General features: G+C 48.6%; 1 protein-coding gene and 1 long non-coding RNA gene across 4 annotated transcripts; one reads left to right on the forward strand and one right to left on the reverse strand.

Moving 5' to 3' along the window:
- Positions 1–10,151: 10,151 nt before the first annotated feature.
- On the reverse strand, positions 10,152–12,631 carry LOC116958517 (uncharacterized). Of its 2 annotated transcripts, none has more exons than XR_012931056.1 (3): positions 12,457–12,631; positions 11,844–11,957; positions 10,152–11,082 (listed from the first exon to the last, which is right to left on the reverse strand). It is a non-coding gene; the product is annotated as an uncharacterized LOC116958517 (long non-coding RNA). The 2 variants fall into 2 exon arrangements; XR_004405418.2 differs by having other exon boundaries at positions 11,897–11,957; positions 12,457–12,630.
- A 1,054-nt stretch (positions 12,632–13,685) lies between these two features.
- Positions 13,686–19,907, forward strand: LOC116958515 (zona pellucida sperm-binding protein 3-like). 2 transcript variants are annotated; one of them, XM_076057130.1, is made up of 10 exons: positions 13,686–13,800; positions 14,105–14,310; positions 14,772–14,888; positions 15,459–15,558; positions 16,062–16,239; positions 16,609–16,744; positions 17,159–17,253; positions 18,026–18,120; positions 19,032–19,154; positions 19,727–19,907. In XM_076057130.1, exons 1-10 carry the CDS (start codon positions 13,746–13,748, stop codon positions 19,852–19,854), a joined length of 1,233 nt encoding a protein of 410 aa, XP_075913245.1. In that variant the 5' UTR covers positions 13,686–13,745; the 3' UTR covers positions 19,855–19,907. The 2 variants fall into 2 exon arrangements, with proteins under 2 accessions (XP_075913245.1, XP_075913244.1); XM_076057129.1 differs by having other exon boundaries at positions 13,754–13,843.
- Positions 19,908–20,157: the final 250 nt, after the last annotated feature.

The following is a 20,157-nucleotide window of genomic DNA, read 5'->3' on the forward strand; positions in this document are numbered from 1 at the left end:
GATGGAGTGATGTGGTACAGGAGGACGTGGAGCTGAGTGGACTTGCCGATGACTGGTACCAGCGGTGTCAAGATCGGCCGCTGTGGAGGAGGCTCGTGAAGGACGCTACTGGGCAGTTGGAGGTAGTCGCCCTCCAACAACAACGGAGGGCGGAGGAACGACGCTCACAACAACGAGCGGAGCGCCGGGTGGATAAAGCACAGCAGGTTGGCACAGTAGGGGGCACAGGTGGTGCACCAGCCAGTCATCTCAGTCAGTCGACCCGTGGCACCTGGGTCTGCCCCGTGACCTCCTGCCAGCGGGCGTTCGACACTTCACGTGGCCTCAAGGTGCACATGGCCTGGCACAAGCGTCGTGGTGACGTCACCGCCACTTAGTGGCGAATGGCGGTTGTTGTTGTGAGGTCTTGGGGGAGGGGAAATCCCTGAGCCTGGAAAAATATGGGGCAAAGTGGGGATAACCCTTTTGAGGCTTCTCAAATATTGGAAGTAGTCACACCCTGTCAGTGGCTGGCTGAAGTGCCATCTGTTGAGGAAGTACAGAAAGGGATCCAGAGTCTGTGACCAGGAAAATCGCCGAGCAGAGATGATCTCCCAAGCGAAATGCTGAGGGTGGCGTTTGTGCGTAGAGTGCACTATGTAATAATTGACACTCATGAAGCGCGTTTCACTCAAGAGGTTGCAAGGCGCTGCACAGAGCTAAAAGCTAGTAAATAACTCACGCAATTATATAACCTAATACAAGAACGCAGGCTCATTTAACCACAGATACAAATCAACACCTCCCTGCCAAACATAACCACATTAACAAGGAGAAAAGGCCCTTAAGGGGAAAACAAATCTTCAGGTCGTATTTAACAAAAGCGAGGGACTCAGCAGATCGAATATTCGATGGAAGTTAATTCCACAGCTTGGGGGCAACACGGGAAAGGCCCGGTCACCCATTGAATGGAGGTGCATCCTTGGCACACACAGACCTTGTTAATGTGTGCTTCGAAGGTTAGTGAGGGATCAAGGACAGCACCAAGATTGCAAACTGAGAAGCACCGACACTGTGGCCATCAACACACTGACCAAGACAGCCTTAGCCAATTGATGACGGGACCCAACAAGCAGAACCTCTGTCTTATCAGCTTTTAACTGAAGAAAGTTAAACTACATCTACACCTTATCACAAGAAAACATGACACACAAGATGCTGCTGGATTGAGGGAGGATTAAACGTTAATATAAATTTGAGTGTCATCAGCGTAACAATGAAAACAAAGTCCACGTTGGTGTATGATATGGCCAAGTGGGGCCAAATATATGTAGAACAAAAGTGGGCCAAGGGCTTAAACCCTGGAGGACACCAAAAGAGAACATGTGTGTGAATGTATTCCTTCCAGTGTGAACAAACACAAGCAATCATCATCAGGTGGGAAAACCACAGCAAGAAAAAATAGCTGAAGTGGGAGAGAGCTGCCGTGGCAAGAGGTTATATAGGTAGGGAAGGGGGAGGGGGCGCTGCGGGAGAGAGAGGACGTGAGGCTGGGGGGGGGGGGAGTGGGCGGGGCTGGAAGTGGGAGGCCGGGAAAGCTGGGGATGCGGGGGGAAATTAACTCAGAAAAATAGACGAGTACCCGGCAAATATGATGGAAACAACCATACACAGTTCAGGTTTTACCTGGTTAATAACGTCCTTCCAAATGATTCCTCATTTTATATCCATCTTCTTGGTTGAAGTTATGTCTATCTTTATATATCTGGATGGTTTCAAATCTCTGATAATAGCCGGTGGGTTTGCAGAGTACCTTCGTCTGGAAAAGTCAATTTCGTGTGAGCCCACTGCGTTAAAACAATGATCAGCAACGGCAGAGGTATTGGTCCTACCGTGTTTAAGATCTGCCTTGTGTTCGCAAACGCGGTCCGAGACATGTCGTTTCGTTTCCCCAATGTAACTGCTGCCGCAGCCACAACTCGATTTGTAGACAACCGGATATTGCATGTCAGGAATATTGAATCGGACCTGGATCTTGTGTTTAAGATTTTGGAAATCTTTTTGGTAACCCCTGCTATGTATGACAAAGTGATGGTAAATAGATGTTAACAAGATTGTCATCAATCATAGTAACATCCCAATTTCGGACAGCCTAAGATCAGTACTAGCTAAATGGTTGATTTCTTAACCGACTGATGTTTCCGTCCTACCTGCCTATGTCAGCTGTTATTTCCGACTGTCTTTCTCTCTCGGTCTCCCTCTCCAATCTCTCCTCCAGTGACCCGAGTGCTGCTGTGGGGTCCACTTTCTGCCCCCCCTTCTGTCTCCCCTCCTGCAGCCAACCTCTCCAGTACTGCCGCGGTGGCCCACTTTACTCCAGTGACCCGGGTGCTGCTGCTGCGGGTGCTGCTGCTGCGGGTGCTGCTGCTGCGGGTGCTGCTGCTGCGGGTGCTGCTGCTGCGGGTGCTGCTGCTGCGGGTGCTGCTGCTGCGAGTGCTGCTGCTGCGGGTGCTGCTGCTGCTGCGGGTGCTGCTGCTGCTGCGGGTGCTGCTGCTGCTGCGGGTGCTGCTGCTGCTGCGGGTGCTGCTGCTGCTGCGGGTGCTGCTGCTGCTGCGGGTGCTGCTGCTGCTGCTGCGGGTGCTGCTGCTGCTGCGGGGTCTACTTTCTGCCCCCCCCCCTCTTGTCTCTCCCCCCTACTACCGAGGCCTATATAACCTCGTGCCACAGCAGATCTCTAGATACTTCAGCAGTTTTTTCTTGCTGTGGTTGTCCCACCTGATGACAATTGCTTGTGTTGCAATCTAAACGTCGTGATCTATTATTTTTCTAACTTCGCGACTTTACCTGGTTTTTAATGAGCAAAGGTTTCAAGCACTCACGAGATCGCGGGTGGTGCTGCGGCCAGGGCTCATGGAGGCGAAGGCCTGGGAGTGTCAGACGCTTGTATTGAGAAGGCAGCAGCAGGTCAGTGACCAGGGAAGATCACACTGCAGCAAGTACACTGCATGGGCAGCTGCACAGGGAGGAGCAGCGTTAACCTTAAACTCAAAGTCATGCAAAGGATTTAATGCATGCATTTATCTCAATCTGTACATAAACAAAGCCAGATTAACAAGAGACGTGCTCACAAACAGCAAGAATGCCCAAATCCCATCATGTAGCGCATCCGTGCTATGCGACCATCACTGCATGTACACTCGGCCTCGTACAAACGACTAGCTTTGAGGCTGAAGTGTGGCAGTGTTATTGTTCAGATCACCAACTCAAGGAGTAATGTCACCATCCCAAGCAGGATGGCAGCACAATTTTCCTTAACCAACCCATGCTGGTCTTATGGCAAGGCCAGGGGTTAAGCATTTCCAGGACCAAGTTCATCGTCACTTCCATTGTGTGATGCCAGTACTGGAGACCACCATTAGATATATGAATGTGGTCATTGTAAGAGATGCAAATGGCTTAGGATCTGCTTATGTGGGGGGGGGGGGGTGGGGGGACGCCGAAAGACTCGAGACAGGTTGCCTTTACAGGCTTTGCTGTTGAAGTGGGAGTATTCTTGATTTTAAGCTTTCGTGACTGCAGGAATCCATTCTCTCCGGTTCTTTCGTTAAAGTCACGTAAATAGAAGAGAAAAAAAAACACGACGTTTCGGTCGCAACACAAGCGTCCCTCATCAGGTGAGAAAGAATGATCCTGCTGTTGTGGCTTTATATAGGCACGGGAGGGAGGGGGAAGGGGGTGGTTTGTAGAGGCGTGGCTGCACGAGTTCACGGGGGGGGGGGGGGGGGGCGGGGGGGGAGTTTGTGGTGTGCAGGGACGAGTGGGGCTGGAGAAAGTAATATGTCAATGAGCTTGAATTAGTAACCGAAAACAAAAACGGCACGGGTGGGTGAGGGAAAATCACAACAGTTAAAACTTGACGTGGTTTATCACGTCCTTACAATGATTGCTCAATCTGAACCCATCTTCTCAATTACAGTTCTGTCTGTTAGTATATCTGGATGGCTTCATGAACAAATCTGATGGTAGTATGAGGGTTTGCAGAGTACCTTGGTCTCTGAAAAAACAATGTCATGTGTGCCCACAGTGTTGAAACAATGATCCGCCACCACCGAGGTGTTGGTTCTGCCGTGTTTCAAATCTGCTTTGTGTTCGCGAACCCAGTCTGAGACATGTCGCCGAATTTCAATGTAACGGCTGCCACAGACACAACGCAGCTTATAGATACCAGGACATTTGCATGTCCGGAATCGCATCCTTCACTGATGGGATCAAATCACGGATTGTGTACTGTATTGAACCAAACTTGGATCTTGTTTAAGATTTTGGCAATCCTTTTGGGAACCCCTGCTATGTATGGTAAGGTGATGGTTTTGATTGGGTACTTAGATGGTTCTCTACCCATGGTTGGGGATGCAGCTTTGCTGATTGTAGTCAGAAAATCCATTCATCCTGAGGGCTTGGTGTAGCGAGGGGAAAAAAGTATTTGATCCCCTGCTGATTTTGTACATTTGCCCACTGACAAAGAAATGATCAGTCTATAATTTTAATGGTAGGTTTATTTGAACAGTGAGAGACAGCATAACAAAAATCCAGAAAAAACAATTTCAAAATTATGAATCGATTTGCATTTTAATGAGGGAAATAAGTATTTGACCCCCTCTCAATCAGAAAGATTTCTGGCTCCCAGGTGTCTTTTATACAGGTAACGAGCTGAGATTAGGAGCACTCTTAAAGGGAGTGCTCCTAATCTCAACTTGTTACCTCTATAAGACACCTGTCCACAGAAGCAATCAATCAGATTCCAAACTTCTAGATGTAAAGCTTTTGTGACTGCAAGGATCCATACTCTTTGGTTCTATTGGGTAAAGTCACGTAGGTAAAAAAATAAAACAGCACTGTCCTCCAGACAGTCTCGTCCCTTGACCTGATGAAGGCCGCTTGTGTTGTGGCCAAAACGTCGTGATTTTTGTTTTATTTTTTTACCTACGTGACTTTACCCAATAGAACCAAAGAGTATAGATTCCAAACTCTCCACCATGGCCAAGACCAAAGAGCTCTCCAAGGATGTCAGGTACAAGATTGTAGACCTACACAAGGCTGGAATGGGCTACAAGACCATTGCCAAGCAGCTTGGTGAGAAGGTGACAACAGTTGGTGCGATTATTCGTAAATGGAAGAAACAAAACTGTCAATCTCCCTTGGCCTGGGGCTCCATGCAAGATCTCACCTCGTGACGTTGCAATGATCATGAGGACGGTGAGGTTCGAGTTACCAAACAATTAGCCTCGAAACCTTAATGACTTGGAGAAGATCTGCAAAGAGGAGTGGGACAATCCCTCCTGAGATGTGTGCAATCCTGTTGGCCAACTACAAGAAACGTCTGACCTCTGATTGCCAAACCCTTGTTGGCACCAAGTACCAAGTCATGTTTTGCAGAGGGGTCAAATACTTATTTCCCTCATTAAAATGCAAATCAATTTAACATTTTTGACATGTGTTTTTCTGGATTTTGTTGTTGTTTTTCTGTCTCACTGTTCAAATAAACCTACCATTAAAATTGACTGAATTTATTTGTCAGTGGGCAAACGTACAAAATCAGCAGGGGATCAAATACTTTTTACCCCCTCACCGTATGTGCTCCAGCTCACTGGCTAGGTGGTACTGGTCGGAGATGCAAAGGGCCCTAAGATTAAATTTGTATTTAAAGCTTTCGTGACTGCAGAGACTCATATTCTTGGTTCTTTCGGTAAAGTCAAGTAGAAGGGAAACAATAAAATTAGAATTTTTTTGTTTTATATTTTTATTATTTTATTGTTTCCCTTCTACGTGACTTTACCGAAGGAACCAAGAATATGGGCCCTATGGTGTAGTGTTTTGATGAGCGAATTCTTCTGCGCTGGATGGTGGGAGTCAGGCTTTAGATATGAATCCATGTGGGTGGCTTTCCTATAGACAGTGTCCCAACAAGTCATCAGGTCTCTTCGATCAAAACATCCAGCAGATGTAGATGACACTTTCGTCATTGGCCACATAGCCTGCCAGCATTGAACCAATTTCTCAACCACATCAATTCCATACACCCATCGATCAAATTCACCGTGGAAGTAAAGGATGGCAAGCTGCTATTCCTGGATGTTTTGATCGAGAAGAGACCCGATGGCTCGTTGGAACACTGTCTATAGGAAAGCCACCCACACAGATTCCTATCTAAAGCCCGACTACCACCACAATCCAGCCCAGAATTCCCTAAAAAGACTACACCATAGGGCCCGTTGCATCTCCGACCAGCACCACCTAGCCAGTGAGTTTGAACACGTATGCCAGGCTCTCAGGAAGACCAAGGTGCTATGTAAACCATCGGGCTACCATCAGAGATTTGTTCACGAAGCCATCCAGATATGCAAACAGACAAAACTTTAATTGAGAAGGTGGATTCAGATTGAGCAACCATTGGAAGGATGTGATAAACTGCGTAAAGTTTTAACTATGATTGTTACTCCCCCACCCGTGTATTGTTGTCCGACTAGTACAAGTCCATTTACTGCCAATTTCTCCAGCCCCACCCGTCCATGCACGCCACAAACCCTCCCCTCTCCCCTGTGAACCCCTACAGCCAAACTCCTCCTCCCCCCCCAGTGCCTAACTCCTACAGCCAAACTCCTCCTTCCCCCTTCCCATGCCTATATAAAGCCACAACAGCAGATAATTTCTCACCTGAAGACGGACGCTTGTGGTGCGACCGAAACGTCGTGTTCTCTTTTATTATTTTTTCGATGTGACTTATCAAAAGAACCAGAGACTATGGATTCCTGCAGTCACGAAAGCTTCAAATCAAGATTAAATCAATATTTAAATTTAAAACCCAGTCCAGCCCATCGTGGTCCTATGCATTTTAATAATTACTGCACATTTTACCCCCCCCCCCCCTTTTTAAAGTAGTGCTTATAAACATTACTCGTCATGGCATCGGATCAGCCACTGTCCCGCTTCCTGAGTGCAAGTACACAACAATTAGGTTAAACAACCTTACAATGCACACTTTAGTTGCAATAAAAAAAGTAGAAAACATTATTTTGATCCTGGTATTAATCAAATTTGATATGCTCAATAAAAGTGGGTGGCTTCCTTTTGGAGAAAAGCAACTTTAAAAATCCATGAGCTATGCTAGTGTAAGGACAGTACATGGCCACAAATGATTGTAGCAATGAGGACAGGCTGGGTCAAGTGAGGCAACTGAGCGAAGCATCATTGCAGGGGGAGGGTGGAACCCACGAGATGTTAGTGAGGCTAGGAAAATCTCGGAGAGAGTTTGGGGTGCGGGTATTCAGGGCACCCAAGAGGCGGGTGCCTCCTCCATAAGGGCCAAACGCCATGTTATAGTCGACGGACATTGACCACAGTCTCTCGACCCTCTCCCCGCCCTGGATCAGTACCATCCAGGGGGAGATCTGCTGTTGGAACACCGTCTGTAACCTGGACCAGTGCTCAGACAGGGGCCTACTGAACAATAACATCATCCAGGTAAATTAGGCACCGTTCCCATTGCAGGCCCCCAACATCACCAACTCCAACCACTGGAATGCTGCGGGTGTGTGTTAGCGAGTCCGAACGGAAGCACTCGGCACTCGACCAGTCCCATCAGGGTGGTAAATGCAATCTTTGGCCAATCCTCCTCCGCCATCTCTACCTGCCAGTATCTGGACGCTAGAGCGAGGATCTCAAAGGTATCATCGATGCGGGGGATGAGGAAGGCGTCACCGAGGGTAACTGCATTGAACTTTTGATAATAAAACACAAAACCAGGTCGACCCATCCTTTTTCATCACCAGTACAACCGGGGCAGACCAGGGGCTCGCCGAGGGTTGGATTATATTATCGCGGAGCATATCCGCGACTGCCCCTTTAAGCTGGGCCCGTTTGGGTGCGCCCACTCGAAGGCAGGGAGTTTAATGGTTCAGGCTGCACCTGTGTCAATTTGGTGCTTAACGAGGTCTGTCCGGCCCACATCCGAATCATGGTTACTAAACATGTCAGCATACTCCCGGAGTAACCCTCGCAGCTGATCAGCCTCTCCCTTGGGTAAATCTGCCCAGGGTACCTGACCTCTGCTCTAGGGGTCAGATCGACCTGCCATATCAGGTCCTGGTTGTCCTCGGTGCGGCAGGGATCATCAGCCCAGAGGGCGAACGAGCTGCTAGAGTGGCGCGCATGCAGGGGTACACTGTAGCTACCGTGGTGCACCGTTGCAGCATTGCTGGGGTACTGTGGGGGTTAAAAACCTCACAAAAACAGCCAGCCCCCATCAGCATTTACCAATGTGGCTGACCCTACCACCCCGTACTGTGCCAACAACTCCAGGTGAGGTAACATTACCTCACCCGCTGGTCGGTGAGAGGGGTCGGTGGGGGTTGTTGCTCCCGGCAACAGCATCTCCACGAGGGGGCCAACAGTAACAGCCAACGCCAGGACAACAGCCACAGGCTCAAAGCGGAGGTGACCCAGCTCTGGTCCCGAGAACAGAATCCGCTCCCCGCTGCCCTCCACGGTGGCACATCGCTGGTGGGGCTGTACATTGAGCCCCAACTTTTCCAGGTCGGTACCTGCAATGCACTCATGGCACAACACACTCGAGACAGAACTCCTGGGTGTACACCTGGTGTCTGAAACGGACATCAAGGGTGACCCTCCCCAGCAGTCCCATCCCAGCTCCACTTGCAGTGTGCGATCCAAGGCCTGCAGGTGGCCCACGTCAACCCCAATCACGCTGCAGTGTGTTGCGCTCACGAGTGAGGCTACTGCCTGTGTCCGGGGGGGGGGGGGGGGGGGGGGGGGGGGGGGTGCCCACCATTGTCATTACAATTAATTTGGGTTGGGACCATGTCGATTGTACCCTTTGGTGGTCCCCTCTCTAGGGAGGCCTTGGGGTTTAAACCTTGGTGCTTGTCTAGTGTGGGCAATCTGAGGACAGTGTCTCATGGAGATGCCCCAGTTGGTCGCATATATAGCATGCACGGGGAAGGGCGGTGGCTCCATAAGAGGCCCCTTGCTCACTCCTTCCCAGCCCAGTGCGCATTTGTTCGAGCTCCGCTTCTCGTTGAGACAGTCGTCTGGTTATCCCCCCTACCTCAGCCTGGACTGTCTCGACTGTAAATTGCAGCTTGTTTATATTCCTGACAATCTCCCATGCCGGTCTGTAGCCCTGCCACCCATCCTGGGGCTGCCTCACTGGGTCTCCGGGGCACCCTCGGCCCCCTCCTCACCATCCTGGGGAACGCCTTTTCCTCTGGAAGAAGGCTTGCGATGCTGTGCTCATGTCCCAGCCCTCGGACCTGCGCGCGCTCAAGCAAATCTCTCCCACACGCGCGCTTGACAAGGGTGTTAAATGGGAGACACGGTCATCTGGCTGCCACCATGCCGTGCTAATCAGATACTGCTGGACTTTCTTGCCGGCGAGGTCAATGATCTCAACAGCGCACGTCCTCGGCATAGGTGGCAGTGCACATTTAATGCTGCCTTTGCCTCCTCACGGTCATACGCACAGAAGCGCTGGCCGAGGCGGTGCATGACCTCCCCAATGCGCTTGTATGCTTGTGGGTAGCGTTTCCATAAAGTCGACTGCCCACCCATCCAAATTAATATTGAGCTGCAGCAGTGATTGCGCATCCGTGCAGCCATTAATAGCATTCGCATACGCGAAGTTTCGGGCAAACGATTTCCACAACATCATCCCTCCGCTGGTAAACACGTACCTTACTTGGGGTGATGCACCTATCCCCCTTTGAGGTGTGGGGAGTCGTACCACCTGACACCAAATTGTGGGGGCTGACGCCCAACCTCCCAACTGCCTGCGAGCGGGCAGGGCGCGACGTCCACCCCCTCCACTTCCCCTTCCTCCGCCACCTCTCGCCAGGCCCCCGCCGATAAGGCGATCCGCGGGGGCCCGGCGAAATTGCACACGCGCCTCGCCGTTAATGCTGTTGTCGCTGTGTAAATGCGCGCGAGCGCCGGGAATCGTGTTTGTTTTAATACACACGCACCTCACATGCGCTCAAATTACCAACACCGCACCGACGCTGCAGCCCCGCGCTCTCGTGCGCACCGTCTCCCCACACACACAAATTACAGACAACGCCGAGGTTCTACCCAAACAGAGCAATCACACTGCACCGATACTCTGAACTAATGTTTATTAATGGCACAAATACACACTACCTGGAGGTTGAATATTTCGCGAGGAGCGATAAGCCTAACACTGCCTATGAACCAGTCGCACAAACGTTCTACCACGTACCTCGAAGCTGGACTCGCGGCAGCCCGCGGACGCCGAGAGAGTCGGAGGGAGGAGGTCGAGGGAAGGCTTGACCTATCACTGTCTCGAGGCAGCACTCGCTGGCATCACACGTATGCTGTGAGTAACTCGAAGAGGCAGGACGAGGGGGTCTTGACCGCCCGGAGGTTGAAGCCAAGAGACGAAAAATCGTATGCCCCCCCCCCTTCTTATTCTCTAAACGTCAAAGGCCCAGGGTGATGTCATACCACGCAGCCAATCGTGCGCTTACCTGCGAACTCGTGCTCTTGTTTCCTCCTTTCTCCCCTGGCCTTAGCCCCTCACTGCAAAGGGCTGGGATGGAGCTTGGCCCACACGACCAATCATGCGCCTACCTGTGGTTACTGCCCCTTGTTACCGCGTCCTTCCTCAAGTGCCGCGGCAGCAGCGCTGGCCATCCATTGCCCAGAAGGGCTCTTGCGCTTTTGCTTGCTTAGTATTCCACCCTCTGTCCTCCCAATGCTGAGTAACTCATTGCGGTTGGCTCAAGGAGCCTTTTTTTCCCACGCCCATACAATTTAAAGTAAATTTTAGGGGCACCGCAATGTAACCCATTCTGCAAGAGTCGGCCAATCTCCTAGCACCGGGAAACCATTGGACTCCCTCTAGGGGCCCTTCGGATTAAAACTCGATGTGCCAGGCAATTCCCCTGTCAGGACACTACGTGGGTGCACTGTGTGCGGGTGTGTTTAGTGCAGGGGCCAGGAGGGAATCGTGGCACCACAATGCTCCATCCCACAGAAACGGAGTGGAGGAGAGGCGCTGCTTCAGCAGACCTGGGGGAGGCAGTTATTGCATTGAGAATTCAACTACACCTAATGGAGCCATCCAAATCAGTCCGTGCTGGTTGTTGTGTGGGCGCCCATCAGTCTATTCAAGTTTCTGTGCACACAAGTCTACCAGATGTTGCGCGATACTAATTCGGCGCCAATTTAAAAAACACACGTTCATGACACGCGACAGTATTAACATTACACCAGGGGTCAGCAACCTGCGGCTCCCAAGCCACACAATGCTTTAAAGACTCCGTGACGTTTTTCACATGCAGTGGTTCGAAAGTTTTTTTTGTACCAAATGTGAAACATGGTGCTGGACATTCTGATTGCAGACCCCTGCAATGGACTCTTGAATTGCAGAGAAAAGGGTGCCAAGTTACATATTGATATGCAAATTGTCAAATTATGAGTGCACAAAACGTTACTACAATAGAAGTGAAAAACGGAATGAAGATTTTGCCACGCGAGTTACAGTAAGTGTGCAGTCATGAACGTTACACAAGTCACTTAATTATAATCCATGCAGTTGTGCAGTCACACAATATAAACTTAAAGCTGCAATGGAGCCGTGATCCATAGTTTTCGCAATGTATTATAGTAACAGACACGCGTAAGAGTTCATAATGTCCCCCAATGCCCCATTCGCTCGATTATTATATTATTAACTAGCCCCCCCCCCCACGCTGCCTGCGTGGCCAGTAGCCATCAATGCGCCGAGACGCCGCCATTCTATTTGTGCACACGGCAGCGTCCGTACACACGTGGTGGTATTGATAGAGAGAATGCGCGATGTAGCTGCAGCAGCGCCCCCTACCACTCGGCTCACCCAGGTTCCGCGGTCCCAGCGACTGGCAGAGCCTCGCCAGCAGAGGCAGCTGCGGGCAACACCACAAGACACGTGACCACCAAGACCAGAGGAGGGGGAACGCGAGTAAACCATTCCTTCATCCCCCATGGTGGCCAGCACCGTGCACGAGGGGGGGGGGGGGGGGGAGGTTGGTGTTAACAGAACTAAACAAAGCTACCTTTGGTCACCTGGTAGAAATGTTCATACACCTCGGTTCTTATTTAAAAACAGAATCATTAGTCTAGGAGCTTTATAAATGCAACTCAGCATCACACTCCAGCAATTGGCCAGCCCTTGGTTATCACCAGATCACTGCATGGCTGCTGCCTTCCCATTCGGTGTCGTTCTCTCGAGGCCGAGCTGGTAGTGCACGTTACAGGTCACGCTTCGTATTCGTAACAAGAGGCCAACCATCCTCAAACTCCCCCTCGTTGAGGCCTTTCCATCATCAGTGGTATGAGCAAGACATTTCAGAGCTGCAGTTTGACATTTTTAGCGCAATGCGTTTCTGTATGACGGTCACTCACTTGTACAACAAACAGTCTTCATGAACCAGAGCTGTTGAGGAAAACACCACTCCACACAAGCTCTTCATCATCACCTGGTCAGGAGCAGCAGACCATCTCGCAGCAGAAGATCGCGAAATTACTCATCGGCCATGTCCCCTCCCTTAGGCCACGCCAATTCTTTTATAGGGGAGCCCTAAGCGATCCCAATCCAGATTGAATCACATCCACGCACTCATTGTCTCATCAGCGAGATTTCATCAGATCATTTCCACCAACTCATTGTCTTATCAGTCACATTTTATCAGAGCAGATCCACCCATTCATTGTCTAATCAGTATAGATTGGCTCATTGTCTACGTCTCTGGTTTGCTATTTGAACGCATGAGTATGCATGTATATGGGTTTATGCGTGGATCTTTGAGTCTATAAGTGCATTGGTCTCTTTGAAAGTCTATGCATCTCTGTGCGGTTACATGAGTCTTTAAGCGTATGGGATTTCACGTGAATGTAGATTCCGATGTGATTTTGTGGATCTTTACCCCGGTCTCTTGGAGTCGACTAACAATACTCACAATAAGATACTGATCGTGAAACCCAAGGAGATTAGATGAGATCAGTCCCCAAAGATCAGAATATGGGTAGGGTTGGGATGGTGTGAACCAAGGCCGTAGCCATGGAGTCAACATTGGGGGTGATAAAATCTTCCAGGGTGTCTGGGGGTCCTAAACCAGAAAAAGATCTAAATTTGAAAACTCATTTCCTGCTTAAAATATTTAACAATTGACTAACACATGGGATGGACTTTTTATTTGTTTTTTTACAATAATGTCTAATAGTGTATTGTATTACATTGCTCTGTTTTTACTTTTTTACCATTTCGTGTTTCATTGTATGTAATGGCAGAGATTAGGGATTAATAAAGTACAAACATAACTACAATCATATAAACAGAAATCTATGCATTGATTTATATGAAGACAAGTCCAGCTATTGTGGCCAAGGATTAGCAAATTGTTGTTTTTATTTACATAGCATAGCAATTTTTATAGCAATATATTTGGGGGGACATTTTTAATTACGGTCTTGGTGTGAACCTTCACCAACCGCTAATAATTAATCGGTGGCACTCAGCACTCGTGCATGAATAGGAGCTGCATCGCAATCACGAGGCACGTGGGCAGGAGGAGTTAATTGGTTCATGACTTGAAACGGAATGAGCCCGCGCGCGGATAAAAGTCCTGAGTCGAGCAGTCACGGAGTGGTGTCTTCTGGTGCCGTTCCACGTCTCGGTTGTAGCTGCCCTTGTGATGGAGACCACGAGGGCTTTGTTTGCGGTCTTGGGGTGTCTGTGTCTTGCCTCTGGTGAATTGCTTATCTTGTTTCGTCATGCTTCTACAGTGTTAAAGTACGTGATCACAATGGGTACATGAGGGGTTTGGTAAATCGGCAAGGTGTTTACGTCACTGTTCTGAATACCTGGGCACTAATTTAAGTTCCGGTCGTGTTTCTATTCGTGTCCACAAGTTTCCCACGATCCCTTTTTGCAAGTAACCGCGTAGTGATGGTGAACAGGGTCTCGGATGCAGCTTGTTACGAGGCTCGGGGACTGCCTCTTGCTGTGTTGGTAACTTCCGCGTCTCTTCGCGTGTGGCACCGCCACCTGCAGTGACCACCTCCGCCACGGTGAGTGTGGTGTGTGACGAGGCGACGCTCACGCTGACCGTGAGCAGGGACCTGTTCGGCACGGGTCACCTGGCCCAGGCGAGTGACCTGTCCCTGGGAGTGCCAGCCTGCCCCGTCACTGGGAGCGACGCCCTTGCTGGGACGGTGACGTTCCTTTACGCACTGGAAAGCTGTGGCAGCAGCCTCCAGGTAACTGGCTGCTAATGCTGCGCATTCCTTTTTGCGTTGTGCATCCCTGCAATATTTTATTGACCACTCTGATTTATATACACTACTTTTCCACTTATTGTTCGTATGGCTGATGAAGTTGCAGCGCAAACACTACTATTTCGCCTTCTGGTGCTCGAGCCAGCCCACTGAGTTGGGAGCAGCTGCGTGTAACATCGCTGTGATGTCTCCTTTTGTATTTGTGGATCGGGCATTGCATCATTTTATAGTCTTACGGACGGCCACAGTCGCACACTGGACCACTTTTTTAATTTTCCATTTTGGGCATCGGAAATCCGCATCTTCCGTATTTTGTGCAGTTTCGGGTGAACATACTCTTCGTGGAAATTGTTCTGCTTTTTAGGTATTTTAAAGGCGCTTGCGTTTATTTTGAACTCCACATACACCATAGGTAATCGGGCCCCACATTTCCCTCTTCCTAGATGAGTGCAGAGCTGCTGTCTTACGAGAACTACCTCTACTACCGCCCCACGTCCAACACGGGCATTATCCGCACAAACTACGTCGCCGTGCCGGTCGTTTGCCGCTATCCCAGGCGAGTTCACCAGCAGTCTCTTGTTGCATTGTGCTCGGTTTTAAAGTCCAGCTAAACGGCTTTCAATTCTACCGGTGTCTTAAAATGTAATGCAGTTGCGTGTTCTTGAACTTTGCGATGTCTGTATTGCACTGCAGCTAAATGACATCGCGTTAATCCACTGCTGGAAAGTCTCCCTGTGCTGTCTGTCGTGGGGGTTGTTGGAGCCACCTTTACTGAACGGTTCACATCACGCTCCTGTTTGTCGTGGCCTGCTTCAAACCTGTTTTGCGAGGTTTATCGAAATTAACATTCTTGCACGGCACTCGCCTTGCAAGTGCTCGCACTGACGTGGTTACATACACTGTGTACTCCATTACATAGCATTCATTGAACAAGTGACTTGGAATCTTTGTCTCGTCTGATCCACGTCTTTCACTGCGTTAAATTTACTCCAATTATCGTTGTGTATCTTCACTTGCTTTGTAAGCTCGTAACACCATAGAACTAAGAATCCGTTCACAAGTGGTGCAGTTGCGCATCACCCACCTGTACTCGAAGAGAATGTGTGCCTGATCTCTTGCACTGTAGGAAGGGGAACGTGTCCAGCAATGCCATCAAACCCACATGGATCCCCTTCAGCAGCGCCAAGGTTATGCAGCAGCAGCTGAGCTTCACGCTGAGGCTCATGACCGGTCAGTGGTGATGTGAGGACGTTGATTGCCTATTATGTACATGGCTGCTACGAGAATGACAGTTTAGACTTTAAACCCTTAAAGATGTTTGCTTGGTATTGAAGAATAGGCCAGATGTATACCCGAGGTCCTTAAACTTTATCTGTTTAGGAATAGGTTTTCCCCATGTTTCTGACAACACAGGTGTTAAGATGTTAAAACACCAAACTGAAGCCTTTTTACAAGCAATCATGTCTGCATGATTCCTTCTGACCACAGATTTTGTGGTTAATACAGACATCATTCCTCGTAAAAGGTTTCAGTTTGTTTTAACATCCCAACATCCGTTGCCCAAAAAAGGAAAACCTATTCTCATATTTTGGTACTGGCAAAAAGGTCCCATGATTTATATGGGATTCTTCCACAAGCAGTGGCGTGAGCAAGCACTGTCCGAGCTGCACTTTGAGTCTGCACTCGGCCTTGGCAATTGTGTTTTTGATGTCTAATTGTTTTTTTTTATGAAGACGACTGGAGTGTGGCGCGACCTTCCACCGTATACCAGCTGGGCCAGACTCTGCATGTCGAGGCGAGCGTGCAGACACTGAACCACGTTCCACTCAGGATCTTCGTGGTCAGCTGCTTTGCAACCCCGGTTTCGGACAGGAACTCTCCCCTCAGCTACCAAATAATTTCTAACTCTGGGTGAGATTTCTCTCCTAATCGCACCTAAAATGTTTCTGGTCCTTATATAGGTGCCATTCTTCCAGTAGTTAAATGTACAACAGAGCCTGGCCTTGCAATGCCCCGGAATCTGGCTCTGGTGGCTAAGCAGGGCCAGGTGCATAGTTAATGCTTTTCCTCATGACTGCATCTGCCATCAGTAGGACAGATAAATGCACACCAATTGACTCTGCTTTGAGTTACAATGGGTGGGGGTGTGCAAACGCCCCTACTTTTGCAGCGGTGGGCTTGGTACAGCCTGGGTTACAGTATTATACACGATCTCACTGCTGATTTGCTGCTGGCCTGCCCTATATGAAACCGTGCCATAACACTACGGTGTCTGTGCAGGTGTCTGGTGGATGGCAAAGTCTCGTATGATGCTCTCCTTACTTCTGGCTTCCTGCTCCGGCAAAGTGACAACGTCCTTCGCTTCTTCATAGATTCCTTCCGCTTCCTTGCGACGTTGACCAACAATGGCGATCAGGTGATGTACTTTATGAGACCTCCTTTGCCAGAAACAAGATATAAGAATAGGTTTTACCCTTTTTTTAACTGGCACAAAAACTGACACCTTTATTCAAGGCATCATGTTTGCAATAACCACAACACAAGCAGTCAAAATGCAAACAAAAAAGACAACTCTGATAATAATATGCACTGTCCTTGAATTTGATTGGTCCACACCCGAGACAGCTTTTGTTTGCATTTTGACTGCTTGTGTTGTGGTTATTGCAAACATGATACCTTGAATAAAGGTGTCAGTTTTTGTGCCAGTTAAAAGGGTAAAACCTATTCTTATAGGTGATGTACTGTCATGCAGGCTTTTACAGGAAAAAACAAACCCTTTAGCCAACTGGTAGACAATGTTTTTAGTGTACCATCTTCTGCTTCTGTCCAGGTTTTCATCTTCTGCCAACTGAAGGTTGCAGATGTTGCCACCTCTCCAACGACCGTTAATAAAGCTTGCACCTACAGCCCCTTGGATGCATACAGGTTTTCTACTTTCTTGACTTGCCCAATCTCTTTTTCGGGTCATTCGATACATGGCTGCAATGTAGTTTGCTGTATGTATGCTTGAACAAGATCCCCGAGGCTTTGATTCCTTGCTGCAAGTGACGCCATTTTGCTGCGGCATCGCAGCCATTGATGTGCTTTCTCACTAGTCTGCTCGAGTCTTGGTATTTTCTAGGAGCTTTGTCGTGGCCTACACTTGTTGCGTTCATGTTTGGAAAGCTGCATTTTACAATTGGCTCCTTTTCAGCTGTTTTGTAGTCCCACTGGATGGTGCGTCGTGCTATGAACCTGGTCCCCCAGAGAGAACCGATCTCATTGCTAAAGTCGGTGGTAAACAATTACAACAGGCCTGGACCTCTGGTACTCCTTTTGATGCACAGAGCTGATGTCCAACTGCACTGGAAGTGGTGTTGACCCACTACCCCTTGATGCTATAAATGCTTTGGGGTGCATGTGCTGTTATTCTCTTGCTTTACAGGTGGTCCGTCTTTTTATATACGTCTGAAATTACGACCTTCAACCAGGGTTATTCCTGACTACCACTTACGTCGTGAGGGTGGTAGCTAAACTGGCTCAACCCTCCATACGTGGTCGTGTTGTAAACGTCGGTGGTCGAGCATGGGACTGGCCACATGCTACAACCACTGCTGCTGGCCTAAACAGCTGCTCCAATCGCCTCTTGCCTCCATTGAGATGCTATGGTTAGCTTTGTCTGAAACTACAGATGGCATTTGTGGTGTGCGCAATGCAGGTGGGTCTCTGCTGATGGCTCAGACTCGGTGTGCAGCTGCTGCGAGTCCACGTGCCCCAGTGGAAGAAGGCGCAGGGATGCGGCAGCAATGACTGGTGAATACAACCGTTGTAATCAGCCATTTTAAGTAATCCCTTCAACAGACACTTGAATATCATGGGGGGGGGTCCTTGTAAAATCCTACGATATTTAAACATTACCTAAATAGGGTTGGGTACACGGCAATCAAAAATACTCAGATTGAAAGGAGTACCGTACCAAAACTTGATGAATAATTAAAACAAACCCTTTTATGAAGAATTTCTATACGATAATCCTAAGTGTTTATTTTTACATTGTGGGGAGCCGTAACTCTAGTTATTAAACTGACTTAAACCTAGTGACCCGAGTAGGGTTACTGCTCAAGCCTAACACCAGCATCGATTTTCTGAACCGATAATGGTGTGACCCGTCCTTAAGGTGTACAATGTGGCAATATTGCCACCAGAGACCAAAGTAACTGGCTGTGGTTCTGGTCACCCCCCCCCCCCCTCGTGTGCCATGCCTGCCCTTCTAGATACTTGCTAACAACACCTGCATGACGATCTGCATATTATATGGTACTTCTGGGTGCAGGTATACACGCGAGCCAAACTAACTCGCGTGATGGCTAAAGTGGTATACAAAGGCTGACTGCGATAAATCTACGATATTCAAGTGTCTCCTATGCTGTAAATATTTTGGACTCTAATTTGTAGATATTTCTGTTTGCAAACCATGCTTCCAACTATAGACCCTTGGATAAACACTTTCTGAATTGACTTTCTCCCATGCAAAGCATTTAACATGGATATTTGCATGGGATTCTTTGGCGCTACAGTAAAACGTTGACATGTGCCCTCTTACGCTCCAATGACTTATAATTCAAAACACGTTATCTGAATGCAATCGGGTAATATGGAGTACAAAAGACCAAGCTCTAAAGCCTGGGCATTCGCCACATTCCAAATGTGGTCCTCTCACTCAGGACCGTCATATGCTGCAGAAGATGTAATGCTGGGCCCCATCGTGATTGCCAAGCCCTTCTCGGATAATGCTGAGCCAAGCAGCCCTGAAAAACGGCAGCAGCCACAGGTTTCTGCATCCAAAGGTAAAGCTACCAGATTCTAATTGAGGCTAAACCAGGCCCTTCATCAGCAAATCGTCTCTAAGGTTGACATCTTTAATTGGCAGTCTCTAATACTTCATATTTCTATGGACCTTCATGCTATTTGGGCAGAAATTAATTTTATTTTGGAAACCATCCTCCCATTTGTCGGCCTACTATCCATACCCGACTGCACCCTCACTTCCCCAAGAACTAGCTAAAAAAAAGTACAAAACACGGATATTACAGCAGTGCTATCAAATGTCCACCAGACTTTGCTATGATTCTCATGAAGTGGCCTTTAGTTGTAAGAAATAAAGTATATATATTTAAGATGGCAAGCTTGTTAATCGAGATGCATTGCAGGGCTGCCTGCCAAGCTGAACTAAACCCATCGCACCAGGGTTAAATGGCTAAACTTACTGGTGATATATTTTTGAACGACACTTTGCCCGCTTTACCAAATACTAGGAAAGGTCGATGCCCCCACGACCTTCACAGCATGTGGAAACCCTAGATTAAGTACTATGCCTTGACCCACCATCCCTTACACTCAATTCACGGTGGTTTTGCAGGTGCTGCTCCCGTTCTTGGTTTGGGAGTGGCTGCGCTGGTGATGGCTGTCGCAGCAAGCGCCACGGTGACTTTGTTTGTTTTGAAGAGGCGTCACACGACTCGGAAGGAATTAAAAACGAGCTTCTGATCTACCATTTGCATGTCTAAACTTATGATTTAATAAAACTGCATTTACCTCTGCTCCTGTGGTCAGTTCATTTTTGTTATCGTTTTCTATGCAGCTATCTGGCTAAATGGTCATGATCCTGGCCAACACGTGGCTACAGTTAAAATTCCCTTTGGCTTTCAGCCTCCAGCACTGTTCAGCTCAGTGTGGAAGGACTATCTGCGGCTAAATGGGTTTTTTTTCCCCCTCGAACGATTGGCCACTTCACACGATAAATGTCGTCTGTTTACAGTGGAACCCATTTCAAATGCCCCAGGCAGGGCG

Source organism: Petromyzon marinus, chromosome 79 (assembly GCF_048934315.1).
Source record: "Petromyzon marinus isolate PM22_M1 ecotype Great Lakes invasive population chromosome 79, UKy_Petmar_22M1.pri1.0, whole genome shotgun sequence".
NCBI lineage: Eukaryota > Metazoa > Chordata > Hyperoartia > Petromyzontiformes > Petromyzontidae > Petromyzon > Petromyzon marinus.

Bases quoted from the DNA above. Each gene is read 5' to 3' on its own strand.
- LOC116958515 (XM_076057130.1), top strand. From the start codon at position 13,746: ATGGAGACCACGAGGGCTTTGTTTGCGGTCTTGGGGTGTCTGTGTCTT. The intron at 13,801-14,104 runs GTGAATTGCTTA...CGCCACCTGCAG, and splicing joins GTGTCTGTGTCTTGCCTCTG to TGACCACCTCCGCCACGGTG. The intron at 15,559-16,061 runs GTCAGTGGTGAT...TTTTTTATGAAG, and splicing joins CACGCTGAGGCTCATGACCG to ACGACTGGAGTGTGGCGCGA.